Source organism: Cherax quadricarinatus, unplaced genomic scaffold (genome assembly GCF_038502225.1).
Source record: "Cherax quadricarinatus isolate ZL_2023a unplaced genomic scaffold, ASM3850222v1 Contig548, whole genome shotgun sequence".
Classification (NCBI taxonomy): domain Eukaryota; kingdom Metazoa; phylum Arthropoda; class Malacostraca; order Decapoda; family Parastacidae; genus Cherax; species Cherax quadricarinatus.
In genome coordinates, this window is record NW_027195574.1 from 5,208 (window position 1) to 28,494 (window position 23,287).

Below are 23,287 nucleotides of genomic sequence, written 5' to 3' on the forward strand. Positions count from 1 at the left end.
GAAACCGGTTATTTTCATATAGTCGGACTTGAGTCCTGGAAATGGAAAGTACAATGTTGCCTGCACTTTAAAGGAGGGGTTTGGGATATTGGCAGTTTGGAGGGATATGTTGTGTATCTTTATACGTATATGCTTCTAAACTGTTGTATTCTGAGCACCTCTGCAAAAACAGTGATAATGTGTGAGTGTGGTGAAAGTGTTGAATGATGATGAAAGTATTTTCTTTTTGGGGATTTTCTTTCTTTTTTGGGTCACCCTGCCTCGGTGGGAGACGACCGACTTGTTGAAAAAAAAAAAAAATGTAAACCACACATTGTAATTAATATTGCACAATGTGTAAACCCCACATTGTAATCTTTACAGAGAAATAAACATTTCAATTTCAGTTTCAGTTTCAATTATGCAGACTAATCAATGCTTACCAAGTGAATAAAGAAACCCAAGCAGTTATATTGTGCTAACAGTTTAATGAATAAAAACAAGATATAAAAAACCTGGAAAAACACTCAAATTCTGGGTTTAAGTACATGTGCTAAAGCCAAAGAAATATTAACTAAACCAAATTAGCTTTCCATCCAGATCTGTGGAACAGCACACAAACTAAATCACCTCTTGACTCTAAGATCAAACCTGGCCAGCAAAATCCAAAACTGAGCAAACCACCATTTACAAGTTCAGAGATTACCTCACTGATAAATACTCAAGCTCTCTGCAGAGAATTTGAAGTTAGGTGATTTGGAGAGCTGTATCCACCATTTTGCCAGCTTAGATCTAGCTGGGCTGTGAGTAGGAAAACTCTTGAAATCCATGAAAAGTGTTGTGTTTCATTTTCATATTAGGAGGCCTTGTCTGAGCCTGGCCATGGACGAGGCATTGATTTCCTGATCCACTTAGAGCCCTATTATTTTGGCATATTCTGCTTTTCTTATGATCATCTAAGTGTTGGCTAATCAAAATAAGTCCCATTTATATACATTATACACTTGTCACTTGTTATAGTAGCACCTTAAATATTTTCCTCATATGTAATTGATAACATATGTTATTTATGTTTTACTAGTGTTTGGTCAGGCACTGCTGAATACCATGGCCTGCCTGGTGGTCTTCTTGGAGCGCAAGGTGATTGATACTCTGCCATATCTTGTGGCATCCATGATGACTTCCATACCAGACACACTGCATCATCAGCTGATTACTACACTGTGCTATTATATTCTTCCAGTCACAGTAGGTGAGTATAGTGCTACTGTACTACACCGAGCTGTTACAGTATTGTATATTCTTCTGTTTTCTGTTCATGAGTTTTGTTTTATTTTGTTACATTGTGTTATTATTATATATCTCTCCAGTTATTGTGGGTGAGTATTGTGCTGTGTGCTACAGTGTGCTATTATATTGTTACAGCAGGTCATTACTGTGTTATCACACTTTGCTCGTATATCATTCTGACTTACCGTAATGTCTGTGAATTCATTTTTTTCCCCTTTTTTTCACTCTCAAAACTTGTAACTATTTTCCTTTGCTTCTTGCTGTCCCTTTTTCCCACTTTGGCATTATGACAGCCTCGTGCTGTAGCAGCAAGAGCTGTACTCTCACAAGTTTTGTCTTACCTACATTGCTGAATGACCTGTATGCAGTAGTTGCACATGAAAGTTTTATAATCAGAGATGCATTTCAGGGAAAATATTTCATTTATACTTTTCTGCTAAAATTTTCAAGGAAATATCAAATAGGATCCAAATGCTTGTAAACCTGAAATGAATATGATTAAATCATGTGCATAAAACTTTCATTCAGCACAAGGAGGCTCAATTCTCCATCCAGTAATGAGCTGCTTTCAATTGCTGTACTGTATATGGAGTACAAAATACTGTACTGTATTAATATACATACAGTGAAATTAAAAGAACACTCTGAAGTGATTGTTGACTTGATAAATGGTGAGAAAGAGAGAATGAGAGAAACTGAGAGAATGAGAAAGAAAGAGAGAGAATGTGAGGATGAGAATGAGAGAAACACATTGACAAAGTCAATGGTCCAAGTCGGACCGAAACGTCGTCGTATTTTCTCTCTTTTATGTGCGGGTTATTTATGTATCGTTCCAGTCACGGTATTGTGCCTTTTTTGTTATTTTTGAGAATGAGAGAATATGTATTGCTTAGTTGAATGGAAAGTCTTTAGTATAAATTTTATTACTTTAGGTGCATCTGCTGCTGAGGGTGAAGAGGAAAATTATGCAGCTGCGTCAGTTCCTGCTGTTTTGATGATGATCTTCCAGTATACAGATAACTCTGGTAAGATACCCTTTTATGGGAGCAGTAGAATGTATTATTAATTTCTTATTAACATCCACCTATTCTCTGAACAGTTTTGGAACAAGAAATGATGGATAACAAAAAAAAAAAAAAAAAAAAAAGTTTCTGGACTTACAGTAAGATGTGTTATTGTATATCAGGTGTTTTGGTGAACAGCAACAGCTGATATCCAGTTACTCTTTGTTGGGGGTGTAGCAACATGATGGAATGAGTTTTTTTTGTTGACTTAGGCTAGGGGAACTTGATTGGTTACTCCAGGTAGTTCCTGATAGTTGGGCTATGATGCTTATGGTGGTCTGCATGGTGCTTTCACCAATAACCTGGTTGATCAGGCCAGCAACCTGGAGGACTGGTCCAGGACTGGGTTGCAGTAGCGGTGATGATTAAGACACATGTGCAACAGTTGGGTATCTTTATTATTGAAATGTTTTGTCTACACAGTAGGGTTCTTCAGTCAAATACAGCAAGTGTAATAATGAAATGAAGATGATATAATTAGTCCATCAACCTTGGAGATATGAGGTGGTCAGTCCCTTAGCCTGGTCTGTAATGATATTGTTCCAGGACCATGGAGCTGAACTCTTTTCCAGGCTGAGAGAGTAACTACCTTATATCTCCAAGGTTGATGGACTGATTACATCTTCATTTCACTACTATGCCTGTATTTGACTGAAGAAGCCTGCTGTGTAGGCAAAAACATTTCAACAATAAAGATACCCAACTGTTGCACGTGTGTCTTAATGATCAACTTGTCAGTATTTTATACCATTTTCAACACAGTGGTGACCCTTGAAATCATCAACAGGCCAGCTGCCTTTCTTGTATTTTGAACTCGTCTCACACAACATACTCAACCCCTGTCAGTTTGGATTCAGGACTAATAAAAACACGAATGATGCTATTATATACATGCTAGAACTAATATACACTGCTCTTGAGAAGAAAGAAGTCCCGCTGGGAATGTTCATTGATCTATGTAAAGCTTTCGATACAGTCTACCATGATTTGCTGCACATTAAATTAACACTATGGTATAAGAGGGCACTCCCTCAACTACCTAAACTCATATCTTAGTAACAGAAGCCAATATGTATACACAAATGGAGCAAACTCTTCCACACAACCAATTACAGCTGGGGTCCCACAAGGAAGTGTCCTCGGCCCACTCCTCTTTCTCATTTACATCACTGACCTACCGAATGCATCATAACTACTCAAACCCATATTATTTACAGATGACACAACATACATCTTCTCTCACCCAAACCCAGACATACTGGCCAACACTATTAATGCTGAATTGCAGAAAATATCTACCTGGATGATGACTAATAAGCTTAACCTCAGTTTGGAAACAGAACTACAAATGTCCCACTTAACACAGCGCTAAACGGATCACCTATCACAAGATTCACAGAGGGAAAATTCCTGGGCATCCACCTTGACAGTAACCTCAAATTCCAGACATATATACAACAAAATTCCAAGAAAATCTCTAAGACAGTAGGCATACTGTCAAAGATACGGTACTGTACTCACCTAATTGTACTCACCTAATTGTGGTTGCAGGGGTCGAGACTCAGCTCCTGGCCCCACCTCTTCACTGATCGCCACTAGGTCCTCTCTCTGCTTCCTGAGCTGTATCATACCTCTTCTTAAAACTATGTATGGTTCCTGCCTCCACTACTTCACTTGCTAGGCTATTCCACTTCCTGACAACTTTATGACTGAAGAAATACTTCCTAACGTCCCTGTGACTCGTCTGAGTCTTCAGCTTCCAGTTGTGACCCCTTGTCCCTGTGTCCCCTCTCTGGAACATTCTATCTCTGTCCACCTTGTCTATTCCCCGCAGTATCTTGTATGTCGTTATCATGTCTCCCCTGACCCTTCTGTCCTCCAATGTCGTCAGTCCGATTTCCCTTAACCTTTCCTCGTACGACATTTCCTTGAGCTCTGGGACTAGCCTTGTTGCAAACCTTTGTACTTTCTCTAACTTCTTGATGTGCTTGACCAGGTGTGGGTTCCAGACTGTGTTCCACATTCAGTTCTCCTTGCACTGTATCACTCACTCATCTACCCTTACCTCACATATGGAATTTGTTCCTGGGGATCAACAACTTTAAATCACCTAAGACCACTAATAACCCAGCAAAAGGCAGCAGTCAGAATGATGACAAATTCCCACTCCAGACAACATACTCCACCAATATTCAAAAGTCTAAAACTGCTCACCATAAAGAACATCCATACTTATTCTTGTGCCTGCTACATATATAGTACACTACACTCAAACATAAACCCACCACTCAAGCTTCTCCTAGCCAACCTTAACAGGACACATGACCATAACACAAGACACAGATCACTTTTTGATATACCCCGTGTCCAAATCACACTGTATAAAAACTCAATGCACATGAAGGGCCCCAGAATTTGGAATACATTACCAGTAAATACTAAAGTAACCCAGACTGAACATCAATTTAAGACTTCTCAGAAACCACCTACTCACCCTAAACTAAATAACCCAAAACTAAATATTTAACCTTACCAAAAAATCTCCCAGTTACCTAAATCTAAAAACTTCAAAACTAGATGCCCAAAGTCCATACATTATTTAATACTACATTGTAGTATAGATACCTACCCCAAACCATTGCTGCCTTACACCAAATTTTAGCATGCTCATACTGTAAACTACTATCAACAACTCAGAATGTTATATTCCCATAATATAATTTAAATAATTATTACTGATATACATGTACAAAACTTACAAAATAATTTCACCCAGTCCCAATATAACATCCCCAGATTGTAAATTGAATAAACCTATTTTCTACTATAAATAAAAACAGTTGTGCAACTCATACAAACTATGATTAATTTCTTTAGTATTAAGTAGTATGTAAGCCATTAAATTTAGTTAGCTCATAATGCCATGGCATGATAGTGGCTCTCTTTGCATTGCAACTCATTATTGTAATCACATAATATCAATGTAATCTTGCAAGGAAATAAAAATTGTATTGTATAGCCAGCATTGTCACCAGTGATATTGTGTGCCGTAGAAGCAAATCTATTAAAATTTAGTGCTTCTATTGATTAGAAAAATCTTTTGAGTAAATGCAAAGTAGAATGAACCATTGATTTAACAGACTATGGGGATAAAAGGGTGTCCATTAATGTAGATTATCCATTAATGTAGATTGTTTCTTAATTCTCAGTTATGAAATTTATTTCTCATTGTTGTAACTTCTCCTCAGTCACTTGCAGCACTTCATGAAAGTACCTAGACTGGTACTGCTGGTTACAGTAACCCTCTGAGCCATAGGTTGGATTAGAGAGGTGGTAATAGAGAGCAGAAACATGGCCTTAATTTACTATAACTGCTGCTAAATTTTTTCATCCCCGGGGTGAGCAGGTGTTACCAAGCAACATAACAGGCCTAATGTCCTTGGGATCTAATTTAAGGGCCTCTACTTGGTACTTGTGTACTTTTAGGGGAGAAATGTGTAAAAAAAGAAACAGTCACTAAATTCTTCCCCATGAAATTAGCCTTTCTTACCCTTGTGATAATTGATTGGCAACTCTTTCATGCAGTCCCATACCTGGAGGGTGGGCTAGATTTTGTTGCAGAGTTTGGTGGCTTTGTATCTCCTCAGCATGAAACATTAGGTCATATGAGAGACTTTGAGTTCCTCAGACCGTCTGACCATCCCCCAGGATGTGATGTGCAACAGTTGTCTGACACCTAGGTACATTTTTACTGTGGGTGAACAGAGACAGCGGACGTAAGGAGACTTATCTGTGTGTCTGCCCAGTCCATATATAGGTTATCTGTTGAGAAGTACTAGCTACAATCTGGCTACTTCTAGTTCTCTCTAGATAGCTGAGATTATAATAAACAAGACTCTTTCTCTATCTTCCACTCCATACATTCACAGTACTGCATGAAAATTAGGAGGTAATGTTTCCCTACATTATCAACACTCAGTGCAGTACAGTACTGTACTTGAAGTCTCAGCTGGTGATAAAACTGCTCTCAAAACTAGAGGAGACTTACACAAGTTATATGGAAGGGTAAGGATTTTTTCTAATGTGGCAGGGGTCTATCAATAAAACCAACCTACATAGTACAGCACTTGAGTATAAATGGTAAGCCAATCTTCAACAGTTTGACCAACTAGTGAAACCTCTTTTAAAATAGATTTTTTAAATTTCTGTCTTTTGCATCAATATATTTATTTGAATTTACAAGGTATGCAATTTTTTTTTAATTTTGCCATGAAATAAATTTAGCAAGCTCATTTAACTTTGCCTGATTAGCACAGTATGAGTGAGCTTAATTCTGTTAAACCATTCTGAATGTAGTAATAATGATAGAATTACCGACAAAATTTTAGGTAAATAGATACAGATGCAACTAATGTCACAGTAACATCTGTGCCCATTTACCTAGCATTCTAAATACAACCTAATATTAGTTGACATTATATAGCATCAATAAAATATATTCTCCATGGGGAAGTGGAAAAGAATTCTTCCTCCATAAGCCATGCGTGTCATAAGAAGCGACTGAAATGCTGGAAGCAAGGGACTAGTAACCACTTCTCTTGTATAAATTACTAAATTTTAAGAGGAAAACCTTTTAAGGTCACCCTGCCTCATTGGGATACGACCGATGTTGAAAAAAGTAAATAAAATATATAAATTCTGTGATGTTCAGAATATATATCTATATTAAATATTAAAACGGTGATTAATTACAGCCTTTCATTGTGAGCTGCTGGAATGCCTCATGGCATTAAAGGCGGACATCGTAAAGGATCTACTGTGTGTTATTGCATATGGAACGCCAACCTCCCGCCCTCCTGCTGCCAACCTTCTTTTCTATTATTGGCCAAACCTCAACCCAACTTTGTATGATCGCAGAGGTGTACATATTAAATTTAGTGGTGAGTTTGTGTTTGAACAAAAGTGGTTTAAGTATTATCAGTAATTTTTCTACAACAGTGCAAATAAGCTGTAATAAACAAGAAGTATAATCAGATTGTTACATGTGCTACCTTATTAAATACTATTTTACTCTACAGAGCCTCAGTGAACTCAATATTTATATTGGTCATGGCAATAAAATGTTATTAAAAGTAATATATTAACTCTATTTCTTTATTTTAGGCTTTCAGAGCTGAGGTGATTATGGCATACTGTACTATCATTGTATAATAATTTATTTTTCAGGGTTACTGGAATGTGTATGTTTTAATTGCAGTTTGACCAAGGAAATTTATACATTTACACTAAACATTTCAATCCACTTCTATTCTGCTCCCATCAGTGAACAGTGGAATCCAGTGTTACCTAACCATTTTCAAGATCAGGTAATCAGTCCCTCACCTTACAATGTTGTAGTGAATCTGATGAAAAATATTAGCTATTAATATCTTTTTTCAGTATTAGTCTGTATGATTGTGGCTTCGTACAGTTTTCATCGTGAAGCAGTGAGGCTTTGTGCTACATAATTTCATTGAATTTAAATGAAATTTTTCTACAGTTTGTAGTATTTTTTTTGCTACATTACAGTGATGGCATAATGAGGTAGAGAGGGTAGTAAGGGAGGAAAAATTAGAAAATGATAGGTTTTCCTAAGCAAAAAAAGATAAATGAGAGGAAGTGTATATAAAGAGGAAGAGGGAGGTTAAAAGAGTAGAGAGGGAGTTCAAAAAGAGAGCCAGTGAGAGAACAGGTAAGTCCTTATCAGTCAATTTTTCTGAGAATAAGAGAGGCTGTTGTGAAGAGGGAAGCATAAAGTGAGGAAGCCTGGAGAATAGATGGACTTAGCAGTTAAAAATAAAGGAGGGGAGATGTTAACTGAGAGGGATGGAGGTACTGGAAAGATGGCCAGGATATTTTGGTGAATTGTTGAATGTTACTCATGTTGGGAAGCAGTAATTTCAGGCATGGAACATGGGGAGATAACATAGTATAGGAAGGGAAATAGGGAAAACGTGTGAGGCAGAGGGTAGAATGTAAAGGTGTAAAGAGGCTGGTTTAAGTGAGATTAAGACATGTTAAAAGCAGGTGGAGATAAGTGTTGAGTGGTTGGTGCGTTTCTTCAATATATGCATGAATACGCAGATGACCTGCACATTCTGTGTGTATGAAAGAAGGAAAGGAACTGAAGGATTGCCTCAAAGTGTGCATAGTTCCTTTGTAAGGGTAAAAAAAGGGGACAAGAGAGAGAATGTAAACAATATAGGGGGATGAGCCTGTTGAGTATAATAAGTAAAGTTTATGGAAGAATTATTTTTGAATAGATTAGGAATAAGACAAAAAGTACGATTACCAAGGAGCTGGGAGGTTTTAGGAAGGGTGGGGGATGTGTAGACCAAATGTTTACATTAAAGCATGTAAGTGGGCAGTATTTAGATAAGGGTAAAGAGCTGTTAATTTAATTTTTTGATTTAGAAAAGGTATATGATAGGATGGATCAGGGAGCCACGTGGCAGATTTTGAAAATGTATGGAATAGGAGGTGGGTTACAAAGAGTGAAGCTCAGGTTAGGGTATGTAGGAGGAAGGGAGGACTATTTTCCTGTGAAAGTAGGATTAACACAGGTATGCATAATGTCTTCATAGTTACTTAACACATTTATAAATGAGGTTGTAAAAGAGGTGAATGCTAGGATATTGGGAAGAGGTGTGTGATACAAAGTAAGAGTTATCACAGTTGCTCTTTGCTGATGATCCAGTTCTTTTGGGAGGATTCTGAAGACATGTTGCAAAGGTTGGTGGATGAATTTGGGAAGGTATGTAAAAGAAGGAAACTAAAAATGAATGTGGAAAAGAGCAAGGTGATGAGGGTAACAAAAAGTTTAGGCATTGATAAATTGAATTTCAGATTGGAGTAAGGGAGTATGGAGGAAATGGATGTATTTAGATATTTGGGAAGGGACATATCAGTAGGTGGGTCTGTGAAAGACAAAGTGAACCATAGAAAAGATGAGGGGGGGGGGGGAAGGATAGTGTATCAAGGCATCTGTAGAAAGAAGTTTATCTGTGGAGACAAAAGCTAAACAAAACAGTATGAACACCTTTATATGGGTGTGAGGCATGGGTTTTGAATGCTGCAGGAAGGAGGAGATTACAGACAGTGGAAATGTCATATTTAAGAGCAATGTGTGATGCAAATATCATGCAGAGAATTCAGAGCATAGAAATTAAAAGGCTGTATGGTGACCAAGAGTATAATTCAGAGGTGGTCTGGGTAGGTAGAGAGGATGGAGAGAGATAGGATGATGAAGAGGGTGTATAACTCTGGGATGGAAGGTAGGAAGGGTAAGGATCATCCCAGAAATGTTTGAAGGGAGGGGATAAAAAAGAATTAGCATTACCAAGGGAATGCTTAGGGAAGTTTAGCTTCCCCAACACCCCTAAATAAAAGTAGTAATAATAACACTGCTTCAAAGCAAGTCTCCTAGTGCCCCTTCCAACCAGATAACTACCCCAAGCCTCACAGTATAGAAACTCTAGCACTACCTATGTAAAAGAGGCTTTGAGTTTTAGGGGCTTGAGTGAGTGTGAGTGTGTTAGAGAGGAGTGAATGGAGGCAACTTTTTTTCATGGATATACTGTTGGAGTGTGAGTAGAAGTTTTATGGAGGGATTTGGGGAGATAGCCAGATTTGTGTTCTAGAGGGGGAAAGGGCAGTACCAGAACTCTGAAGGAGGGGGTGGGGATGTTGCCGTCAGAGGGTAATCTGATTTGTGATGTCAGCACACTTCTGGCAAGATCAGTTGCATGAATGATATTGAATGTATTTTCTGCTTTGGGTTGCCCAGCCTTTGCATAAGATGGTCATTAAGGTTAAAAAAAAAAATAGTTTCGTATTCTTATGGAAATCTTATTCAGTGAACACTTATGCCATTTTTCAACCACTTTTCTATTCCTCTTTCAATCTTTTTTTTTTTGAATAGTTCTTCCCAAATATGCTTACCTATAAAATCTAATTTACACTAAATATTAGCTGTGAGTATCTTGATAGGTTTATACCTTTTTTCTATTTAGCAGTTGAAGGATTGAAGGGGCTCTCACTGGAAAATGCTATGCGTCATTCAAATCAAAACTTGTCTCTCAAGTCTCTTTACACTCAATATAGGTCCCATTCAGCACTACTTACTAAGTTAGTTTGCTAGTTATATCCAGCATCAGTTGGGAGCCTAGCAAAGCCCCACATTCTAGCCATCCATTGATTGCCCTTGTGTCAGCATCTCTCCTTTGTCTGTACTGGGTTAAGTTCCTCCTCATAAATATGATGATAATTTTTTATTTCTTCATGTATAATTTTTTGCTTGTTTCTTGTCAGTATAACACTAAACTCTCTTAGTGGTTTTTGCTAAGATAAGTTTGCAAGCCTCCTGTTTTTTTGTAAATTCTTTTGGGTGGTGACAGCTCCATTTTTGTATCTTATCATAGCATGAGACTGCTTGTCTTGAAAATCTCCATTAGGCTTGTGGTATTTTGGGAAGTTAGTCCTTCCTGGGCGAGTTTCCTCTACTGCTCTATTAGCCATACCAGGGGCGGGATTTGAACCTGCGGTCAGAGAGTCTCAAAACTCCAGAACATCGCGTTAGCCACTGGACCAGCTAGCCACAATAAGATTCGTCCAACTAGGTATATTTCTACACCATAGGAAGGTTAGCATAGGCACCACTGTGACCACAAATGGTGTAGAAATATACCTAGTTGGACGAATCTTATTGTGGCTAGCTGGTCCAGTGGCTAACGCGATGGTCTGGAGTTTTGAGACTCTTTGACCGCGGGTTCAAATCCTGCCCGTGGTAAGGTTTGTTTGCAATCGTGTCATTACGATTTCATGAGTCCTGCTCTATTAGCTTTGCACTTTGTGGCATCACCAAAATTCTGTCTTGTGTGGGGCATTCTTCAGCTCTTTTCTCCACTTTGTGGCGACTCTCCTAGACATTCTGCCTATCTTCAGACCAGTTGAGTGCATCCCATACACATGGTATGCTCATCTCATGCACCTGATGCCTGTTAGTCATTGCTCACTTCTTGTCTGCAAGGGCGCAACACTTCTTCACATCTGTCTACCTGTCCTAGCTCTTGTCTCTTCATGCAGTGCAGATTCTGTTTCCTTGGTGTTCTGCTTCCATCGGCCACTGGCTGTCAGTGTCTTGCAGCTCACCAGCCAAGTATCTTTTACCAAGTGCTGTGCCTACCATCCTCCTGATTCCAGGATCTTGCTCCAGGCTTGCTCCCTGTTCCTTGGAGGTGAGACTTTTTATTTTAGTTGTTTTTTCTTTCGTGTGTGTGTGTGTGTGTGAGTTTGTACTCGCCTAATTGTGGTTGCAGGGGTTGAGACTCAGCTCCTGGCCCCACCTCTTCACCGACTGCTACTAGGTCCTCTCTCCCCCTGCTCCATGAGCTTTATCATACCTCGTCTTAAAACTATGTATAGTTCCTGCCTCCACTACATCGCTTGCCAGACTATTCCACTTCCTAACTACTCTATGACTGAAGAAATACTTCCTAACATCCCTTTGACTCATCTGAGTCTTCAGCTTCCAATTGTGACCCCTTGTTTCTGTGTCCCATCTCTGGAACATCCTGTCTCTGTCCACCTTGTCGATTCCACGCAGTATTTTGTATGTCGTTATCATGTCTCCCCTGACCCTCCTCTGTGTGTGTGGGGGGGGAGATTGACAATTTGAATTATCAATGGATCATCCTTCTTTGACCTATGATCTACCTAGGCAGGGCCTTTGTGCTGTCTGGATATCTCTTAGGTATTCCTCCCCCTTCCTTTTTAAAGGTGTCCCAGCTGTGATCTGACAGCATCAGGACACAACATTTATCACACCGTCTACAGGAAATCAGTAAGCTTTCTTATCTATTTTTTCTGTTCTTCTCATCACAGATCTTATCTAAGAGCAATTCATGAAACAGTATGGTTGCCTTAGACAGTGGACTATGTTATGATGTCCTGCTGAGCCCTTGGTGTAATCATGTTTTCCTCCTGAAGTCTGGGCTGGCAGCAACATGGTTTATAAAAATGAGGAAAAATGAGGTTGAGGGCATCTCCCTGCCTGGGCCTTCTTCCATAATAGACATCCCAAGTTTCTTATCTTACAGTTAGGTGAGGAGTTGCTCTATTGGTTGTACTGATTTCTGGACTGTCATTGGTGGGTCTTTCACTTGTGTATTGGGAGGGAGGAGTTCATTGCCTATGACTAGGCTTGGGGCTTGCATGCTGGTTTCTGTAGGGGTGCTTGGTATATATGTAGTGGCAGGATTTGTTTCTCCTTACTCTCTTTTGGTTAGCTCCTATCCTGTAGTTGTTTTCTCTGTTACGAGGCAGTGTATATATGATTCCGGTGGGCTTCATAAGTTCCCTCAGCAGAAACTTTCATTTTAATTAGAAAGGTTCATTTATGTGGTGGGGAGCTCCATGGATTCTTGACCTTTCCCAGCTGTTATGTTCTGAATGCTGATAGGTGTGTGAGGATTAGTCAGTCTTTGGCAGACATTAGTCATATCTACTAAGGTATCTTAGCAAGGGGTGGTGAAGGAAACTTTTTACTGAGTGTAAGATGCAGACTGCACCCTTGCTTGGACCTGAGAGGTGAGTATTGGTGTGAATGAGGCATGCTGCCCCTTTCCAATATAAATGGAATTTTATTGTTTTACAAATTAATTTAATGAGTTTTTCAGAAAGGATATGATCACCTTTATTCCAAGGCTCTACCACTAATTACTTCAGCCAGCTCTAATACTTTGCAGGAATAGCAAATTAGTGAATAAATTCCTTGTTGAAATCTGTAGTACATTAATTGTTTTGCAGACCATGTTTACCTATTTTGACAGTGTAGGACACCCATTATATTTACAGGTAGAAAAAGTAATGGGTAAAATGATACAAAATCCCACAAATTTTATATATATTGTATGATTTGGTTTACATCACTGACTCATGTCTTAGCCAGTTAATGTCAGTGCTTTAAATGTTTTAACAAATTTGTTTAATTGGCTAAGATCTGTGTCAATCATATACATTATTTTCTTTTTAATTTCACTTTATTATTTAGTTGTTTTAACTCCACAGATAATTCTAACAAATACATGTGATGTTTGTTTTTCATTTCATTTTCACACATGTTAATTGGGTTTCTCAGTGTTAGTTTTTAATTAGACTTATGTTGATGTATGTAAGATGTGTTTGATTGGTTGGTGTTGGCCATCTCCCTGTTTCACAACTTGTTTGACCAGGTGTTCACTTATTGCTGTCTCTGTTTTTGTCATGCTTTGTTAGGACTTGGTTTTATTTAATTCTTATTTCTCTGCAGACACTCATTCAATAAAACAGAATGCATAGCATGGGAAAATATTCATTCATTCATCAGAGGGAAAACAAAACTTTTGTGGCTTTGATATTTATATTACTGTACTCTTAAGTCAGGGGCTATATTTCAGATGTTGAAAACCAGCATTTTCTGTGATTTAAGAATGTTAATAGTACTAATAATGGTGTATGAGCAATTATTTGAGATTTAAAATAACCCATAAATACAGCCCTGGAGATATTTGATCTTGTTTGTATGTTAAGGCAATGTGGCAGAACTTTGCCACATGTTTAAGACATTGAATTACAGAGATAACTTCATTGGTTTATTACTTGAAAAAATAGTAATAATTTAATAAAAATGATCCCTTTATGGTTTTGCAAACATTGTTAATATAGCCCACAGCTTCCTGATGTTGCTATCACACATGTGCAACAGAATCAGGGACCGTCAATCTGAGTGAGGATCCTGTAATGCTCAGTTTTCACCTATGGAATTAGGGAAATTGATCATACAAGCAGTGGATATGTATCCCTGATGATGTGACACAACTAACAGCATGACCATGGAAACAGAGGGATCAGGTTTTGAAGGTGCTCACTCCTCAACTTGCTGAGGCATCACTATACTGTACTTGCGCTAACTTTGAATGTATAATCACGAAGATGATGGATGTTAGCACCTTATCCTCAGACCCCTGGAAGTCACCCTCTCCCCTTGTAAATGCCTCATTCCCTGGCAGCTTACGATGCAGTGTCTGCATTGAGGCTAAAAAAAAAAAACTTGTTTGTTGCTGTTTTCTTATGCTTATTTATGTTTTATCATCTGTCAGTGTGACCATGATATGTTTATCTATACTGCATTTCCGTGTTCTCTGTCCTTGGGGAAGTTTTCATAGTTTTGCATCTGTGTCAGTGTAATTGATATATTGCTCAGTTGTGTCACTGCAGTGTAACAGTGAAATAATTGGTACAGTGACTCACTTGTCTGTCACAGCAATATAACAGTGGAAACTTTCTCATTCAAACCCCCCTTTTCCTCTTCTATCTTCTAATTTCATAGCTGTAGCATCCAAACAGAGTTACTCTGTTACTTTCTACAGTGTGTATTCTCTCTTCTAGACATATCAAGTGTGTTGAAGGCAATGTTCAATAAATCGGCACAGGCCGCGAAAAGTGATTCGATATCCCAGACTGCAAATTCTGACAGTGGGGAATCGAAAAATCCAAAAGGTATCATATTTTCTGCCTGATTTATTGGTCCCGTTTATATTTACACTTTAGATTTTATATCTAGACATAATTCTTTATGTATAATACACTAACTTGTATCCCCTTAGTGCTCATGATTCTCATCCATATACATGTGTGTATATATATATATATATATATATATATATATATATATATATATATATATATATATATATATATATATATATATATATATATATATATATATATATATATATATATATATATGATGAAGATCAAGGCCAAAGTAACTAAATACATGCTTTTTTGTAGGATTAACATTTTGCAATTGGCTCATTGTGTGTGTATATATATTTATATGTGTGTTTGTGTGTGTGTATATATGTTTGTGTATTATATATATATAAATATATATATATATATATATATATATATATATATATATATATATATATATATATATATATATATATATATATATATATATATATATATATATATATAATATTATATATACATACTAACACATCAGAAATGGCTGATGTGTTAATAAATAAATAAATATATATCCTATATGCACACACATATACACACACACACTCACTCATACAAGGTATATGTATGTATGTATATGATATACCCATATTGAGATCCCCCCTAGCCAAGTATTTGACCCTCCCCCACGAAGCAATTAACAACAGTCTCCTAACACCCAGCTACAGTACCTGTTGATGGTTAGGTGAACAGGGGCTATTTGTTCAAGGAAATTTGCTCACCTGTGATATATATAATGATGAGTGCAAATTGTGAAAAATTTTTTTTTTAATGCACTGACCCCCTCTCTATGGGGTAGGGTGTTTCAAAGAAGAGGAAACGCTTTTACCATCACTCATTCAATCACCGTCTTGCCGGAAGCATGCAGACATCGCAGTTCAGGTGACCCTTTGAACTGCAACATCCTTGCTCCTCATTTGGAGTGCAGACACTGTACTTCCCACCTCCAAGACTCAAGTCCAGCTAAATGGTTTTCCCTTGAATCCTTTCATACATGTTGCTATGCTTGCGCTCCAACAGCACGCAGTTATAGAAACTACTTGCCTTCACTCACTCCTGTCTCACACAAACCTGTAGAATGTTTAAGCTCAGAGTACTGAAACAATCCTTTACCTCCATCCCTCTAACCTTTACTGGGGTGACCTCTACCCCTTTCTTCCCTCTTCCCCAGATTTATATTCTCTCCTAGTCATCCTGTTTTTCCCCATCCTATATAAATATTCAAACCACCTCAGCACTCCCTCCCCAGCACACTGAATAATACTTTTGATAACTCAACACTTTCTGCTCTCCAACCTCTGAATTCTCTGCTTAATATTCACACTACACATTGTCCTAATATATGACGTCTTCACTGCCACCAACATCCTCCTCATTGCAACATTTAAACCCTGTGCTTCATACCTATATAAGAGTGTTGGTACCACTGTACTATGAAATATTCTTCTTTTTGCCTACATGGATAAAATTCTTGATTTCCACTGATGCCTCATTGCACTCAGTTTTTTCCCTCATCAATTTTTATGGTTCACCTCATCTTTTGCAGACACATTTGAGAACAAGACAACTCACAAATATTTAAACACATTTACTTCTTCCATACCCCCTCCCTCCAGTCTGATATTCAGTCTTTCATCGTTTAGATTTATGTTTACTCTCTTTACCTTTCTCTCTTCTCTCTTCACTTTTAATTTCCTTTTACATACCCTACCATATTCCCACAGTACAACCTTTGCCAGTTCTCAGAATCTCCCAAAAGAGCTGTGTCGTCAGCAAGAAAAGCAACTGCAACATCTCCCACTTTCTTTCAAGAATATTAGCTTTCAGTCTCACTCCTTTCCCCAACACCCTAGCTTTCATTTGTTTTACAACTCCTCTATAAATGTCTTAAACAACTGTAGTGACATCATTCATACCTTTCTAATGCCTACCTTTACTATAAAATAATCCCCCCCTCTCTCTTACATACCCTAACTATCTGCATAAAAATTCTCTTCTGCTTTTAGTGGCCAACCACCTGTTCCATACATTTGCAACATCTGCCATATTGCTTCCCTATCCACCCTGTTGTCATTAAGTAGGCATTGTTCACTTATATGTTTTTGTGCAAACACTTGGTCTACGGTACATATTCTATACCCTTCCTGAATCCTCCTCATTCCTCTGCAGTCTTACTTCATGTCTTACCATTATTTCAATAATAATTCTACCATTCTTATATACTTACCATATTTTCTACTACACCAGGCGCACAAGTTTCGGTTGCTTGCTGGCATGATGTTTCCAAGTGGTTGTAATGTGACGTTAGTAAACAACTGCTAAAGTGTAACTCAAAGCCTACCCTTGACCCTGACCTTGAGCATATAAGGCACAGGCTGATTTTCAAAGACTTTTTGGGGGAAAAAGAGCATCTTATATGCTGGGAAATATGGTATATCTTTTTCATTTATAAAAAGGAACTGTGCTTGCTCATTATCAGTCCTTAGGTACCTTCTCTTCTTTCATGTTTATATTAAATAACTACACCAACCATACCAAAACTATCTTTGCCCTGCTTTTAGCATCTCTGTCTTAATCCCATCTGCTTTATTCATTTTAGCCTACACTTACCTTTGGCTCCTCTTTACTCTTACCAGATCTTATTCTTCCTGTCTAGTGCATGAAATCATTGCTTCCTATTTATCATCAGCATTTAACAACTTATTAAAACATTTTCCCTATCTTTCCTAGCTCTCCATTTAACCTCTCATCTTCATCATTCTTACCTTCCAAGTTCATTTGTTACCCTGGATTTCTATGCTTGATCTCTCAAAAACTGCTTAATATTCTTAAAAAATTTGCTGATAAAGACTCCTTTCTCTCATTTGCTTTCTTCTAATACTTCCTGTTGCTCATTTAATCTCTCTATTTTTCCACATATTCTGATTTTCATATATTATTTCTGCACTGTAGAAGCCTTTGATTTGCTAATTTTTTTCTCATCTTTCATCATAATATTTACCACATCATTCCTCTTCCCACCTGCATCCACCCTTTTGTAGCCATAAACTTGTACTGCATATTCTGGTACTAGCATTCTTAAATCCATACCATAATTCCTTTACCTCCTCCTGCTCCAGCCCTTCTTTCTTTCAACAATTGCTCATTTTTTTTTTTTTTCAACAAGTTGGTTGTCTCCCACCGAGGCAGGGTGACCGAAAAAAGAAAGAAAATCCCCAAAAAGAAAATACTTTCATCATCATTCAACACTTTCACCACACTCACACATTATCACTGCTTTTTATTTATTTATTTATTTATTTATTTAAAAATTTGTGCACACATACAGAGGTACAAAAAAATACAGATAAGAGCAGCATGCCAAAGCCACTTATACTATGCATAGCATTACGGGCTGGCTTAAAATTAACTTAAGATGAACTAAGCAATGATGACATCAGTGATAAAACTTTAATGTAAACAGATAACTATAAAGCACAAGTGAGTATTACAAAGACAGGTCATATGGTTGTATGCATTGTTGTACATTCAGTAGAATGGAGTATTCTGTTAGGTAGTGTATTTAAAAAATAATAAAGTTAGATTGGGTTTTAGGTTTAACATTTATGTGATATAATTGTGAGAAACATTTAAGATATACAATTTATAAGGTTCAGTTATTCAGTATTTATTTGGTTTTGGGTGAGTAAGTGATCTTTGAGAAGAGACTTGAATTTATAAACAGGTAGTGTTTCTTTTATATTTACAGGTAATGAGTTCCAGATTTTAGGGCCTTTTATGTGCATTGAGTTTTTGCATAGTGTGAGATGGACACGAGGAACATCAAAGAGTGATCTGTGCCTTGTGTTATGGTCATGTGTTCTGTTGAGGTTGGCAAGGAGATGTTTGAGGGGAGGGTTAATATCAGAGTTAAGTGTTCTATGTATGTAATAGGTGCAGTAATAAGTATGAATGTTTTGTATGGTGAATAGGTTTAGTGTATTGAAAGGTGCTCAGAATACAACAGTTTAGAAGCATATACGTATAAAGATACACAACATATCCCTCCAAACTGCCAATATCCCAAACCCCTCCTTTAAAGTGCAGGCATTGTACTTCCCATTTCCAGGACTCAAGTCCAACTATAAGAAAATAACCGGTTTCCCTGAATCCCTTCACTAAATATTACCCTGCTCACACTCCAACAGATCGTCAGGTCCCAAGTATCATTCGTCTCCATTCACTCCTATCTAACACGCTCATGCACGCTTGCTGGAAGTCCAAGCCCCTCGCCCACAAAACCTCCTTTACCCCCTCTTTCCAACCCTTTCGAGGACGACCCCTACCCCTCTTTCCTTCCCCTATAGATTTATATGCTTTCCATGTCATTCTACTTTGATCCATTCTCTCTAAATGACCAAACCACCTCAACAACCCCTCTTCTGCCCTCTGACTAATGCTTTTATTAACTCCACACCTTCTCCTAATTTCCACACTCCGAATTTTCTGCATAATATTTACACCACACATTGCCCTTAGACAGGACATCTCCACTGCCTCCAACCGTCTCCTCGCTGCTGCATTTACCACCCAAGCTTCACATCCATATAAGAGTGTTGGTACTACTATACTTTCATACATTCCCTTCTTTGCCTCCATAGATAACGTTTTTTGACTCCACATATACCTCAACGCACCACTCACCTTTTTTCCCTCATCAATTCTATGATTAACCTCATCCTTCATAAATCCATCCGCCAACACGTCAACTCCCAAGTATCTGAAAACATTCACTTCTTCCATACTCCTCCTCCCCAATTTGATATCCAATTTTTCTTTATCTAAATCATTTGATACCCTCATCACCTTACTCTTTTCTATGTTCACTTTCAACTTTCTACCTTTACACACATTCTCAAACTCATCCACTAACCTTTGCAATTTTTCTTTAGAATCTCCCATAAGCACAGTATCATCAGCAAAAAGTAACTGTGTCAATTCCCATTTTGAATTTGATTCCCCATAATTTAATCCCACCCCTCTCCCGAACACCCTAGCATTTACTTCTTTTACAACCCCATCTATAAATATATTAAACAACCATGGTGACATTACACATCCCTGTCTAAGACCTACTTTTACCGGGAAGTATTCTCCCTCTCTTCTACACACCCTAACCTGAGCCTCACTATCTTCATAAAAGCTCTTTACAATTGCTCATACCTCCATTTAATCATCCCCTTCAGTTCATTTTATTTTAATTCTCTCTTACCCACTGCTCTCATGTGTCAGTTACTCCATAAAAACATGCTCGTCTGGAAAGTCTACCTATTAACCTTTGGCTTCTAGCACAGGAGGGCCTCACTTATATAGCAGGTTAGGTTCCAAGCTACTGCTGTAAAGTGAAAATCACTGTAAAGTGAATCATAGCCTTTTTTCAATTTTAAATGCATGTAAAAGCCTGATCTCCATGGGGAAGTGGAAGAGAATTCTTCTTCCGTAAGCCATATGTGTCGTAAGAGGCAACTAAAAATGCCAGGAGCAAGGGGCTAGTAACCCCCTTCTCCTGTATATATTACTAAATTTTAAAGGAGAAACTTTTGTTTTTCCTTTTGGGCCACCTCGTCTCGGTGGGATACGGCCAGTGCGTTGAAAGAAGATAAAAAGCCTGATAACATGTGTCCACTATCATATATTAAGTGAGCAATATAGCTAGGCCTGAAGAAAGCTTATATAGTACATACATTACTAACCCTAAAATATTTTCATCCCTAGCCTGTAGTGAGTGGTGAATATATTTATTGTAGGAAGTCGGAATAAATGAAGATTGGGTATAATTGAAAACTGCTGCATTAGTGAAATGCTGTAAAGTGAAGCACTGTAAAGTGAATCACTGTAAAGTGAAGCACTGTAAAGTGAAGCACTGTAAAGTGGGGTCTGCCTGTACATCTAGACTGGGTTGGGTAATAAGAGACGAAGATGAAACTCTGGATTATCACACAAATAAAGTAGAGAGCCACCAAAGTGCTACACTGCACAACTTTTAACAACCCTTCATATGTGTGGATGCAAAATGCTGAAATAAAATCATTCACAACATAAGTTGGGTCTGAATTGGTTTATGAAGTAGTAGTGTAGTGTCCATTACTAGAAAAGTACAGTATGTAGATTAGATTGAAAAATTTCAAGACATGTTGCAAAATAGTTCTCAGAGAAAAGAAATATAAGTTAGGGGAAAATGAGAATCCATAAAAATGACTTCGTTGGTTGGTAGGCAATAAAGAGGAGACTCAAACTAACTGTAAGATCCTAATTATGTCTGTTGTTGTCCTTATTTTTTTTTTTATTATCACACCGGCCGATTCCCACCAAGGCAGGGTGGCCCGAAAAAGAAAAACTTTCACCATCATTCACTCCATCACTGTCTTGCCAGAAGGGTGCTTTACACTACAGTTTTTAAACTGCAACATTAACACCCCTCCTTCAGAGTGCAGGCACTGTACTTCCCATCTCCAGGACTCAAGTCCGGCCTGCCGGTTTCCCTGAATCCCTTCATAAATGTTACTTTGCTCACACTCCAACAGCACGTCAAGTATTAAAAACCATTTGTCTCCATTCACTCCTATCAAACACGCTCAAGCATGCCTGCTGGAAGTCCAAGCCCCTCGCACACAAAACCTCCTTTACCCCCTCCCTCCAACCCTTCATAGGCCGACCCCTACCCCGCCTTCCTTCCACTACAGACTGATACACTCTTGAAGTCATTCTGTTTCGCTCCATTCTCTCTACATGTCCGAACCACCTCAACAACCCTTCCTCAGCCCTCTGGACAACAGTTTTGGTAATCCCGCACCTCCTCCTAACTTGTCCTGTACCCGCTAAATAAATCCTCATTTCTATGCTTACCAACATTGTTGCTTCCCGTACTGAGACAGATAATAGGATTGCTCTCATTACCTTCCATGATGTTGTCCAGACGGCTAATGACCTCGTTGGTTGGTAGGCGCTGAAGATGAGACTCACAAACCACCTGTAAGATCATAAAGAGGATACAGGAACACAGATAAAAGATTATTTTTAGTGCCATCGCCGAAGAGAACAGGTCAAGTTGGTAGACTAAGAAAGTAGTAATGGTGAAAAGGATACTAGAAAGTTTTCTTCTCACAGAGTGGTAGCATGCATTTCAGCACTGGAACAGTTGGGGAACACTGTGCGTAGATTTGAAAAACTTTGGTACTAAACAAAAATACTGCAAGTGGAAAAAAAGAGATAATATGGTACAGTACGTACTATATGTTAGTTACTGGTATTGTACTGTACTTTATAACACTTGTGTTTTCTCTCTCTTTTGTAATATTTTGTTATTTAACATGCACACTACTGTGTAAGCAAGCATCAGTATAGTAGTAATAACATACTCTTGGATAGTAATATCCAGCATACATGCTAACTACTTTGGGCTTTAAGGATATGTAACTTTGAAAGGCGTTCACTTGGGCTGATGGCTGTATCTATATTTCTGGTAGGGTCAGTTGAAAAACTTCATAGACAGCTATTTACACTATGAGGGAAAATTATGGAAATTAAATTAACTAAAAATAAAAAAAAAGTACGTACAGTAAATGAGAATGTCCGGATTTGGCCTGAGAGCCAAATACACACGTGAAAACTTGTGTAATATAATTGCTCATACTGCTGTGTTACACTGTACTGGGGGCTTAGTGCTTAGCTATGATTACGTGTACAACAGGACCCCATATCCATGGGGGATACGTTCCAAGGTCCTGCCGTGGATACCAGAACTGTGGATAGTAGCAAACCTTATATATAAATCCTATACATACCTATAATAAAGTTTAATTGATAAATTATGCACAATAAGTGGAGAATTATCACTTTTTCACTGATGGGAACCACTTCACAGCTTCTCTTAGGCCTTGAAGAACTACCAACTTCTCTATTTTTGCGCTTTGGTGCCATTATTATGCAAAATTAAGCGGTATTTTTTGCCCACAGTAAACCATGGATAACTGAAACCGCAGATACTGAATTAGTGGATTCGGGGGTTCTACTGTAATAATAACACGCTGTACTGGAGTATAAGTGTATTACATTGTACTGGAGTATGAGTACACACAGTTGTTACACTATACCAGAATAGGTGATGGGAGAGAGGGAGAGAGATGTGTATTAACAAGTTCATAAGGTGTGTGCTCTGAGCCAGACAAACTGATTGGTGAAGGGAGACAGGGAGAGTGATGTACATTCACAGGTTCATAATGTGTGTGCTTTGAGTGAGACAGAGAGGCTGGTAACCATTGGAGTGAGGGTAAGGAAGGGAGGGTAGAATGAAGGAGATGGGT

The 23,287-nt window shown here is 38.1% G+C and overlaps 1 protein-coding gene across 2 annotated transcripts in view; it reads left to right on the forward strand.

Moving 5' to 3' along the window:
• Window positions 1-1,060: 1,060 nt before the first annotated feature.
• LOC128698894 (UNC-79 domain-containing protein) overlaps window positions 1,061-23,287 on the forward strand; it is a gene marked incomplete at its 5' end in the record, with an annotated part of 146,159 nt that continues 123,932 nt past the window's right edge. Inside the window, 4 exon segments of one of the 2 annotated variants that reach the window (XM_070080511.1) lie at window positions 1,061-1,231; window positions 2,202-2,294; window positions 7,088-7,273; window positions 14,799-14,909. In XM_070080511.1, coding sequence (XP_069936612.1) covers window positions 1,061-1,231; window positions 2,202-2,294; window positions 7,088-7,273; window positions 14,799-14,909 — 561 coding nt within the window. 2 annotated transcript variants of the gene reach the window in all.